Source organism: Astyanax mexicanus, chromosome 22 (assembly GCF_023375975.1).
Source record: "Astyanax mexicanus isolate ESR-SI-001 chromosome 22, AstMex3_surface, whole genome shotgun sequence".
NCBI classification, from domain to species: domain Eukaryota; kingdom Metazoa; phylum Chordata; class Actinopteri; order Characiformes; family Acestrorhamphidae; genus Astyanax; species Astyanax mexicanus.
This window is the reverse complement of record NC_064429.1, coordinates 8,914,791-8,927,454: the sequence shown is the minus strand read 5'-3', so window position 1 is coordinate 8,927,454 and position 12,664 is coordinate 8,914,791. Positions and strand designations below refer to the sequence as shown.

Below are 12,664 nucleotides of genomic sequence, written 5' to 3'. Positions count from 1 at the left end.
AACCAGCCAGGCTAGGCTAAGCTAAGCTAATGCTGAGCTAAAGCAAGCTACGCTAACCTAACCACAGTCCAGCCGGCTAGCTAAAACCAACACCACCCAGCAAAACAATGTCTGAATTATACACATATATGACAAAAACTGTTATAGACTGTAAACAGCTATCACCTAATATTCGAAAATCGAAAAAAAAAAAATAACAACAGATTATTATTATTATTATTATTATTATTATTATTATTATTATTATTATTGTTATGTATAATAATAATAATAGTAGTAGTAATAATAATAATAATAATAATAATAATAATAATAATATTTCACCACCACCCCCAGCCTGAACCAGGCAGGATGGATCCATACTTTCATGTTGTCGATGCCAAATTCTGACCCGACCATCCGAATGTAGCAGCAGAAAAAATCATCAGAGACTCATCAGACCAGGTAACCAGGTTTTTCCAATCTTCTATTGTCCAGTTTTGGTGATCCTGTGTGAATTGTAGCTTCACTTTCCTGCAGTTCTTAGCTGCAGGAGCTGCACCGGGTGTGGTCTTGGTCTTCTGCTGCTGTAGCTCATCATCATCCGCCTCAAGGATGCTCTTCTTCTGCAGACCTCGTTGTAACGAGTGGTTATTTATAGAGTTACTGTTGCTGTTCGTTCTAGCAGCTAGAACCAGTCTGGTTGTTCTCCTCTGACCTCTGACCTCTGGCATCAACAAGGCCACAGAATTTGCTCCCACAGAACTGATATCAGCTCACTGGATATTTTCTCAGATTTTTTCGGATCGTTCTTTGTAAAACATAGAGATGATTGTGGGTGAAAATCCCAGTAGATCAGCAGTTTCTGAAGTCTTGGTCATTTCTACATGCCTAAATGCTTTAAATCGCTGCCATGTGATTGGTTGATTCGACATTTGCGTTAATGAGCAGTTGGACAGGTGTATCTAAGAAAGTGGCCGGTGAGTGTATATAATACTTTAACCAGCGTCAATTAATAATTAGTTGAGACATTGCTTAACGATTAGCATTAAAATAATATCAGGAAATTTTCCCTTATGTGTGTAAAAATTTTAATTGCTAGCCTAGCATTGTTGAAGACAATTAAAAAAAGAAAATGAAAATAACAGTATTAGAAAGAAGAGAGGTGAACACACTGTGGAAAATACTACTTACATGAATGAACTTTAGTGAGTGGGAAATGATCTGAATACACACTTTCTCATGAATCCAGCCTGTAAGGCCTCAGAAAGGCCCTCCCTCCCTCAGTATTGCAACACTGCTGTGTTATTAACCCAATCAGGAAAAAGAGAAGAGAAGTGAAACCGCAGGAATGTTTTTGACAAAGAAAACAACAAAAAAAAACAGTGGAAGCACTTTTAAGGGCATCAGAGGTTCTGTGGTTTTAAAGCATGTCATCATTCAGAAGGGGGCGTCTGACTCAGTTATAAGCGCTTAAGACTGAACAGCTGTTAAAGGTCTCTGTGCACAGGAATGACACAGGCACCAGTTTCTGTTTAAGGTAAGTCACTGCTCTGGTTTCTTCTTTTATATTGAATTAATTTTTTTAATTATCCAAAATTCCTCACAGATTTTTTTGTTTTTATTTTAGCTGATTAAGTTACTAAGTTTTATGTTTCAACTTGTTGATTCAGCCTTAAAATAGTATAAATTCAATTTGTCATCTCAGAATATCCCAAATAATTATTATTTGACACTAATCAAGACATTATTAATCATTATCACACATTGAAAGTATTTTATCTCTAGGGTACATTAATAATTATTGAGATTTATTGCTTATTTATTACATTTGATATTGTTTATTACTGTCACAAGTAGTGTTATTTGTATAGAGTTACCAAAATGCCATTTTCACTGTAAAAAATATTCAGCATATACACTACCACTACCAAAACTATCAAAAGTTTATTTTTTTAATTTTCTTATCTTATCCATATTTGTTTTATTATTGCTTTTCATTTCACCTGTCAGATTACTGCTAATTCTTCTCTGCTGAAACTGAGACTCATGTTAACCTGAGCTAAAGGCCAAAGCTGTTGCCATGTGCTCAGTTGTGAGACATCCTTTTGAATGTTTGAATGTTTCCTTTTGAAGGTGTAGGAAATATTACCCACCACTCTCTCACCGCTTCATCTGTAATTTCTCTAAAGAAAAAAAATACTTCTTCTTTAAATAGTTACAGAGTTCTCTGTGTTTTTTTTAGTTATGAATTATTCCAATTATTTTTGCTTTAAAACAGGCGAAGGTTTTGGAAATTGACATTTTTTGCATCCATTTCCAAAGCTCAGTTTATTTTCATTGCTACAGACCAGCTGTACACCCTATATACGCCCTGGAAATTTACTGCTAACTACTAACTATTGTATTTATTAAATTTGAGCTTGGTTTTGTAACCTATAATTGATTTTTCATTACTTTCTAGCAATGTTTATATAGTTTTCAATTAAAACATCATAGCTATATAGCAGCTCACTATATTGTACTGCTAGATGGCAGTACACCACAAAGTTATTAATCATTCATGGTACCAAAGTAAATTCATACAGACTAGATAAAAAAAATATATATATATATATATTTTTTTTTTGACATTTTGTCAGAATATGTGATTTTAATGTTTTTTTTTTTCAATGTCTTTACTTGTGTTAATGAACTTATTTCTGGTAAAAATATAATTCCATTAACAGATGAAGGTTCCACTTAACACTTTAAACACATTTCTATAGAATCCATTTAGAAAAAAAAAATAGACAAAAAAAGACACTTTGTGTTGAATTGTCCAATTTCAATTAAATAAAACATCAGACTTTCAGTGACATATCAACAATGTATTGAGGATGTAGCAGCATCTGAACATTTATTAGATCATTAATTGGCTTTTACTGAAGAATTATACTGAATTTAGCAGTTTTTAACTTTATTTGGAGTGTCCACGATCTTATCTGTAGATTTAAACATGAGAAATTACAGATTGTGATGAAGGTGTAATACAGGCCATCTAATCCATAGGTCGGATTATATATTTGGATATATACTCTATGATACTTAATTCTGCTGCTGATAGTAGATAGTAGTCTTTAACTGGAGTGGGCCAGGTTAGAATTAGATTTAGGACCAGGGTCAGGATAATGGTTAGAATTAGGTTTTGTATTAGGATTAAAATGGGCACTAAACTTCCAGATTTTTGCTGACTCCACCCAAATTTTTACATTTGAAAAATGCAAAAAAAAAAAAAAAAAAAGGGATGTGCATGTGTGGGTGATGTATGGGTTTAGAGGCGGGACAGGAGGAAGAGCCGATTGGACGCATCATCCATGCCTATAGCACAGTTGAACCTGTGAGGGTGCTGCAGAAGCAGAAATTACCACAATAAAAGTGTTTTTTTATGGTTAGGAAATGTTTATAAAATTTTAAGCAGGTCTGGTATGTTTTATTACTTTAAAGGAACACATTTCAGCTTTTAATGGGGTTTAGTGGCTCTTTATTAAGATTAAGTTCAGGACTAGAGCTAAGATGATGGATAGAATTAGGTTTTGTATTAAGATTAAGGTTAGAATTAGGTTTTGTATTAAGATTAAGGTTAGAATTAGGTATTATTTAAGATTAAGGTTAAAATTATGTTTTCTATTAAGATTAGGAAATAGGTTAGAAATAGGTTTTGTATTAAGATTACAGACAGAATTAGGTTTTGTATTAAGATTAAGTTTAGAATTAGGTTTTCTATTAAGATTAAGGTTAGAAATAGGTTTTGTATTAAGATTACAGACAGAATTAGGTTTTGTATTAAGATTAAGATTAGAATTGGGTTTTGTATTAAGATTGGGGTTAGAATTAGGCCAGGATGATGGATAGAATTAGGTTTTGTATTAAGATTAAGGATAGAATTGGGTTTTGTATTAAGATTAGGGTTAGAATTAGGCCCAGGATGATGGATAGAATTAGGTTTTGTATTAAGATTAAGGTTAGAATTGGGTTTTGTATTAAGATTAGGGTTAGAATTAGGCCCAGGATGATGGATAGAATTAGGTTTTGTATTAAAATTGAGGTTAGAATTAGGTTTTGTATTAAGATTAGGGTTAGAATTAGGTTTTGTATTAAGATTAGGGTTAGAATTGGGTTTTGTATTAAGATTAGGGTTAGAATTAGGCCCAGGATGATGGATAGAATTAGGTTTTGTATTAAGATTGAGGTTAGAATTAGGTTTTGTATTAAGATTAGGGTTAGAATTGGCCCAGGATGATGGTTAGGACTAGGTTTGTATTAAGATTAAGTTTAGGACTACATTTCCCATGTTGAAAAGTGGATAATAGAAACATGCCTCTGTCACACATATTTACAGTACTAATCAAAAGTTTAGATGCTCTTATCTGGAGTTCTGTTAACTTGCGGTTTCTGAGGCTGGTGACTCTGATAAACGTATCTTGTTCTGGGGTGGTCCTGATGAGTGCCAGTTTCATCATTATAATGTTTTGATGGTCTTTGCGGTGACTGCACTTGAGGATACTTTTAAAGTTCTTGAAATGTTTTAGATTGACTGACCTTCATTTCTTAAAGTATTATTTTCTTTATTTAGTAGAGTCGTTGTTGTTTCTCATAATCTGGATTAGAACATTACTCAAATATTCACTATTCACTGTATACCTGTAACTCTACCTCTTCACTACTTTACTTTAACTGATGCTCTCAAACACTTTATTAAGAGACAAGAAATTCAAGTAATTAACTCTTGATGAGTTCAGCACAGCTGTTAACTGAAAGCCTGAATGCAGGTGACTCTACCTCATAAAACTGAATGAGAAAATCCAGCAGAGATGTGCAAAAGTGTCTTTATATAAAATGTAAAAAGATATTCTGGTTTGTTTAAGACTTTTTTTTTGTTTACTAAAGAATTCCATGTTTTTTCTTCATAGTTTGGATAACTTTAGTATTAATCTACACGACAGAAAATAAAAAAATAATGAAAAAACACTGAATTTAAGGTGTGTCCAAACTTGTGATTGGGAACTGTGTACCCTGCTGAAACAGGAAGTGATGAATTACTTACTTAATGGTTCCTAGAAACTCTGATCCACTTCATAAACTACAGTAGAAATGACAGGAATGCTATTATTTACTTTCTAGTAATTGTTAGGGGTGCCAGTAATTGAAGAGCAGGTGATTTTATGAAAAATCATAACTTTTTAGTCATGATTTTTTTAAAGGTTAAATTTTACCACAATTTTTAGTATGAGACGCATCAGAAGTGAAAATAGATTTTATTTTGAGGCATTTTAGAAATCTTATGCAGGGGTGCCAATAAATGTGCAGGGCACTGAATCTACCTCAGTGTATTCAGATGCTGCACTACTGCTACATCACTGATATGTTGTTAATGAGTTACAGATTTATGATTTATGGGTTTATTAAACATTTACAAAGGTCCAATCAAAATAAAGTGTTGCCTAAAAATCATAAAATAAAACTTGTTGGATGCTTCAGAATTTGATGAAAATGGCTAATATTTCTTGTCATATAGTACAGGCCAAAAGTTTGGACACACCTTGGTCTCCCGTTTTGGCCGGGAAACTACCGTATTTTACTCCTCTTTCCCGCTGTCCTCCCGTATTATTATTTTCCCGTAAATTTCTCATATTATATTAGAATAAAAAAAAACTTTATTATTGAGGCGACAGGGCACTGGCCACTCTGTGTCTCTTAACCAATCATAGTGCCGGTTCAAGGAGAAAGTCCCGCCTTTCAGGTGAAACAGCCAATCAGGTTCCTGGTTTTGCGGAGCGCAAAGTAGGAAAGCCCTCCCCCCCCCCTCGATATAATGTTCAACCTGCCCTGATCAGCCAATAACTATTTCATTTTTAAACTGTATTTATTAATTTAGGACTGCAGGCCTACTGTAAGCTATAATTAACACAAATTGTTTTATTTTATTAGTTCAGGGCTAGTTTTAGGGTTTGTTAGAATTTGTTTAAATCTCAAGTATTGTGGTGTAATGTATTATAATGTAATGTAATTTATTATTTAGAAGGGGTAGAAGAGATGGTTGAGCTGGAGAGAGAGAAAATGTGAAGAGGGCTGAAATTAACTGAATTGATCAGGAGTGGACTGATCAATAGAAAGAAGTATTAATGAAATTATTAATTGTGTAGGCCCCTTAGGACTAATATTTACTTATGGAATATATCTGGTATTTTGCAGAATTTGTGCAATTCTGATGATCTAATTGTAGTTTGTAAAAGGTTCACAGGTGGTTATTTTAGGTTTCTTGTCAACCTGTCTTAAAATGTAAGGGATTCTGAACCTCGGTTGGGTTGGTGGGCGGCTCAAAGCGGGTGACGGAAAATTTCCCTTATTTTTAAGTCCAACACTTGACAGGCCCTATCGTACAACCCGCGCAAGGCGTGTAGCGTGGCGCGTTGCCATCGTACACCAGTCTATTTTTACGCCTTGCGCACGCGTCCCTAAAATAGCAATAAACTTCTGGTATATGTTAAGGCTGATGGACTGGGTGGTCTGGAAATGACGTGTGTTCAGGTACATTTCTGGCGTGTTTCTATCTTGGCGGCGAAAAAAACCCCATTGCGTGATTGATCCTGTGAAGGGTGTCTAAATTCAGCTGTCAGTGGCACGCACCCAAAACTGAATCACGATCACCCTGCGCCCTGCGCACCAAAATACCCCATACCATCACTTACTTACCACAGAACAATACACCTCACCCACAACCTGCAGCAATTAACTATAAATATAAAATATACTTTAAAATCTGCACAGTAACTATAAATTATTATTAGTTATATTTATTTCTGTCAATAATTTCCCATGATTCCCATGTTCTTAGTTTATTGGTATAAATTTGATAATTTCTTATCATTTTACTTTAATTTCACTGCTATTATTATTTTATTCATAAGATATAAATTCTTTACATTTTATGTCAATTTTTATGATCTTTTTAAAATGTCCTATTTTTCCTTATTTACTTACATATTTTATTCATCTATAGTAAATGTCAGTTTTTATTTCTATTTTTTTAATATTTTGAATCACTTTTAAACTAAATCTAGTGTAAATAACTCATTGCTTGATTAATATTCAGTGTTGCAAACCCAGTTTTTACATAAACAATAAACAGAATAAAGAATACAATAACTTTACTATGAATGAACACATGTTGAGTTTTATGTACTTAACAAAAAAAAAAAAAAAAAAAGGTGAAACTGAAACCATGTTTTATATTCTAGTTTCTCCAAAATAGCCCCCTTTGCTCTGATTACTGCTTTGCACACTCTCGGCATCATTCTCTCAATGAGCTTCAAGAGGTGGCCACCAGAAAAATAAAAAGTTTTCCAACAGTCTTGAAGGAGAAGGAGTTCCCAGAGGTGTTTATTAGCACTTGTTGGCTCTTTGTCTTCTTCACTCTGTGCTCCAGCTCACCCCAAACCCCTGAATCTGGATTGGGTTCAGGTCCGGTGACTGTGGAGGTTCAGCTCATTTATTTTTAGTTAAATACATAAAACTCCACATTCATTCATAGTTTTGATGCTTCAGTGAGAATCTACTGTAATGTTAATAGCCATGAAAATAAAGAAAACTCATTGAAAAAGAGGAGTGTCCAAACTTTTGGCCTGTACTGTATTTAAAAGCATTGTAAAAACACAAGATTAATGTCCTTATATTTACTTGTGCTAAACAATTTAATACATAGAATGTGCCTTTTTTAAATGGCAGCTCATTAACTAAGTTGTCAAAACATTATACAACACATTTACTTGGTATAATGATATAAAACAAGTTAATGTCATCCTAAAAATTGGTATTTAATTGGTAAGTATTTTCTATTTAGTTGGATTTAACATGGTTTAACACTTGCCTATACATAATGTTTGGCAGTGTACTCAAAATGATTGGTTGGAAACTTTCACTGTTATGTTGAATTTCTTGTTCATTGTTTACTAAAACTGAACGGCAGTCCAGGAACCTCAATCAGGAATTGACACTGAAAGTATGAAGTGTGATGGATGGTACCTGTGGTTGCAAAAATTCCCCGTCTATTGCAGGAAAGCTCGGTTAGAGCTATATAGGTCAATTTAGGACATGATTTAATGACTTAAAGCTGTAAACAACACAGCAAAAAAATATCAACAATAACATATAACTTAGCAAATTAATTACACTGCCTGGCCAAAAAAGTCTCCACCTGGATTTAAGTAAATGATGTGAGGTTGGTTGATGCTGCAGTTGGTCTGCAGGTTTAGGTTCAGTAACAGTATGTGCTGAAAGAATGAGGTCAGCTGACTCTACCTGAATATACTGAATATAGACCAGATTATTCCTGGATCAATGGATTTTATATTTCTTCCCTGATGATCACGGCCATATTCCAAGATAAGACAATATCATGATTCATGGAGCTGGAATTGTGAAAGAGTTCAGGGTTCAGGAAGCATGAGATCATCATTCATCATTTTTTTTTACACATGGATTGAGCGAGTTCACCACAGAGTCCAGATCTTAACCTCATTGAGAATCTTTGGGATGTGCTGGATGGAGAAGAGCTGCTTTGTGCAGTGGTCAGACTCTACCATCATCAATGCTGCTGCAAGATCTTGGTGAAAAACTAAATTAAGGCAACACTGGATTGAAATAAATCTTGTAACATTGCAGAAGCTTGTGGAAACAATGCCACAGTGAATGTGTGCTGCAATCAAAGCTAAAGACGCTTCAACGTAATATTAGAGTGTGTAATTTTCTTTGGTCAGGCAGTGTATGATTCAGAGATTCAAAAGTCTAAAACAATTGGATAAACAAAATATTTAGACCAATCATAGACACAGTGGTCTGAAGTCCCCCACTTCTACAGTCTGAAACTTTGGTTTCTACGAAATTTCATTTTGAATTTTCAGCAGTGTGGTTCTGAACAAGGAAGTTAGGTGTATACGTGTTGTTTTTTCTTCTCCTGTTTTCTAGATGCGTCTATAGATGTCCAAAATGTTCTGCATTGTAGATTAATACTAAAACATATGGAATTAAACAAAACAAAACCATTTTAAACAAGAAAAAAGAATATGTTATATATTTAGATTCTTCTCAGTCAGCTATATGAGCCAAAGTCACCTGGAATTCAGGCTTTCAGTTAACAGCTGTGCTGAACTCATCAAGAGTTAATTACTTGAATTTCGTGTCTCTTAATTTAAGTGTTTGAGAGCATCAGTTAAAGTAAAGTAGTGAAGAGGTAGAGTTACAGGTATACAGTGAATTGTGAATATTTGAGTAATGTTCTAATCCAGATTATGAGAAGCAACAAACTACTCAACTAAATAAAGAATAAGTACTTTAAGGAATGAAGGTCAATCAGTTTAAAAGATTTCAAGAACTTGAATTAAAATACCCTCAAGTGCAGTCACCGTAAAACAGCAAAAACATTATAATGATGAAACTGGCATTCATCAGGAGCACCCCAGAAAAGGAGGAGCATGAGTTAGCTCTGTTGTTGAGTTACCAGCCTCAGAAACCCAGATAAAAGCACCTAAATGCTTAGCAATGCAGGGTATTCTGGTTTGTTTCAAACTTTTAAGTTACTACATGATTTCTTATGTGTTCTTTTATAGTCTGGATGACACTGAACAACATTGAATGAGAAGGTGCATGAAAGAAAGTAGCAGATGGCTTGATAGGTAGCTTGCTAGATTAGCCAGCATGCTAACTGGCCACACAACACAAACACACCTACAAGAGACAAATTTCATGCAACATAAAAGACTTGCTAGTATGAATGCCGGGTTTTAGCAATAGTTTATACCAGTTTCAACCAATTTATACCAGTTTACACTGGTATGTAAGATTTATCTTTTTTCATGAAGATAACAAGAATTCTTGTCTTCACAGGATCACAGATCAGCTTGGACATTTTGGACAATGGATTCTGATTTCAATTTCGATTACAATTTCGATGGTGTGGACTACAGCAATTACACAGCGGACAATGCAACACCCGAGGAGGTACACACCTTCAGAGTGCACCCTGTCTGTTCTGGAGAAGTGATGTGCATGCTGCTGCTGGTGGTTAACGTGTTTATCTTCTTGCTGGGCATTGTGGGAAATGGCGTGGTGATCTGGATCGCTGGGTTCAAGATGAAGAAGTCAGTCAACACCACCTGGTACCTGAGCCTGGCCCTGTCGGACTTCATCTTCTGCGCCAGTTTGCCGGTCAACACCATCTACATGGCCACCACCAACTGGATTTTCGGACACTTCATGTGCAAGTTCACGTCCTTCGCCATGTTCCTCAACATGTTCAGCAGCATCTTCCTCCTCGTCGTCATCAGCATGGACCGCTGCGTGTCGGTCATGTTTCCTGTGTGGGCGCAGAACCAGCGCACCATCAGCAAGGCGTGGGTGATGGTCATCCTTGCGTGGATTCTCGCAACAGCCTTGAGCGTTCCTTCAGTCATCTACCGCGAAGTCCAGGAGCACCTTGGTGTGCACCGGTGCCTCAACAACTACACCACGAGCGAGCACAGCCACAGAACTGTAGCCACAACCCGATTTGTTCTCGGCTTCATCGTTCCCTTCCTGATCATCATCTTCTGCTACTCCATCATCATCTTCAAGCTGAAAAGCAACCAGATGGCCAAATCCACCAAGCCTTTCAAGGTCATGACGGCACTCATCGTCACTTTCTTCCTGTGCTGGTTGCCGTACCACACGTCTGTTCTCATCGAGTTGAACCGAAGCCTTCCAAATGATATCATCAATCTTTTACTGAAAATCGGCACCATGACCGCCTCGGCCAACAGCTTCCTCAACCCCATCCTCTACGTCTTCATGGGCAACGATTTCAGGCGGAGGTTCAAGAGCTCCATCCTGTCGAAGATCGAGAACGCGATGGGAGAGGAAGGGCGAACACTGAGCCGATATCTCTCCCGCTCGAGCTCCATGGACGCCAGAGCTTCCACTCATATCTAACTCTTCAGCTTGGTAGTTATTAAGTGACAGAACTATATTTGCTTTGGACTTGGAGAACCAGAAACGTAAACTAGAACATTATAGAACTACCAGCCAATTCAAGATTGGGTGGTGAAGATGTTCATGGTTGAAACGTTAACCCTGTGGACACGGACAATCCAACCAATCCAACCAGAGGAGAATATAAAAAAACCTGGTAGACTCTTTAAGATTTTTTTAAATATATTTTTTGTATATGTATATATGAATGATCAACGTCAATTTTTTTGCAATTTTCAGACTGCTACTATATATATAAATGACATGAATCAAGAATCATACCTTGACAAACTTGTACATTAAAAAAAGACTAAAACCACAAATTATTGTATATTTCATATTGCATTTTACTAGACCTCAGGAACGTTCTTTAGATCTGGACTTCAGTTGAGTTGGTTCTAAGGATGTTGTCCTGATAATGATAATGTCCAGCCTAGACTGAACTTTAGGTTTAGTTTAGGTCAATTAAGATTATGGGGTGGCAATTAAGATCTATCGGGGTGCTAAAAGAAGGCCTTGCCACCTCTGCTGCCACCCCAGAATTAAAAGAAAAGTTATTATGCCCAATTTGACATTTCCGAGAGCAAATCTCTGCGGTTTTATGTTTTTTGGATACAATCCGGGTTAGCACCCGAACATTCCTTTCAGACAGCTTCCTCTTACAGTGTCCACAGTTAATCCTGTTGGATGTGGTTGGTTCTTCTTGGTTTGACATTACCCTGGATACCGTTGCTCTTGATGCATCACAAAGACTTGCTGTCTTGGTCACAGATGCTCCAGCAAGACGTGCACCAACAATTTGTCCTCTTTTGAACTCTGGTATGTTGTGTGCATTACAATATTTAGAGCAGAACTGTGCTCTTACCCTGCTAATTAAATGGCTGGTCCAATTTAGCCATGAAACCTCCCACACTAAAATGACAAGTGTTTCAGTTTCATTGTCCAACCCCTGTACGTCTGCCCTCAAAAATGGAAAAACATCACATAAATGTATATTTTTAGATCCGCCCCTGGTTAAGATCAATGCTTGTGTCTAGAAATAATGCCTTTTATTATGCCTATTGATTCTCTTGCACATTAAAAAGCACTTTTGTGTGATACTGCTGTGGATGGATATATTGTGAATCCTTGTAAATACTTTTGTAAAGCCAGTCAATGTTTGAAATAAACCGTTAACCATAGATGAATTTACTGTCTTCATTACAGTACTGATGATTTTAGGCTTTTAAAATGAGCTTAAAGATATTATGTTAGCCAGCTGTTAGCTGTTAGCCTACTTATGATGTTGTGCATCTGTTTGGTGCATTGGTTGTGCGCCTCTTTAGAAATGAATGCAACACATAAGCGAGGTGCAGTACACACAGCAATACTAGGGGGCAGTGCAGCATTTAGCAGCATCAACCTGATGGAAAAGCTACTAACCACTGTAACAAGTGGAGGCCCCTAGTGGAAGCCTCCAGGATCACATATAGCCTGTAGGCAAGTATGTGAATAGTTACAATTAAGGCTAATTTATACTTCTGGACAGCTTACGCTGCGTAATCTACAGCGTATATAACTGTGCCGTACAGTGTATGGCACTGGCAGAGGCCAAATTTTAGCAGTTAGCATTTAGCATCAAGAAAACAAAATTATATTTCCC

At 36.1% G+C, this 12,664-nt stretch overlaps 1 protein-coding gene across 1 annotated transcript; it reads left to right on the top strand.

Moving 5' to 3' along the window:
* The first annotated feature begins 1,426 nt into the window (after positions 1-1,426).
* On the top strand, positions 1,427-12,203 carry LOC103035463 (chemerin-like receptor 1). Its single transcript, XM_007233469.4, has 2 exons — positions 1,427-1,519; positions 9,904-12,203. Exon 2 carries the CDS (start codon positions 9,934-9,936, stop codon positions 10,981-10,983), a length of 1,050 nt encoding a protein of 349 aa, XP_007233531.3. The 5' UTR covers positions 1,427-1,519; positions 9,904-9,933; the 3' UTR covers positions 10,984-12,203.
* The last annotated feature ends 461 nt before the right edge of the window (positions 12,204-12,664 follow it).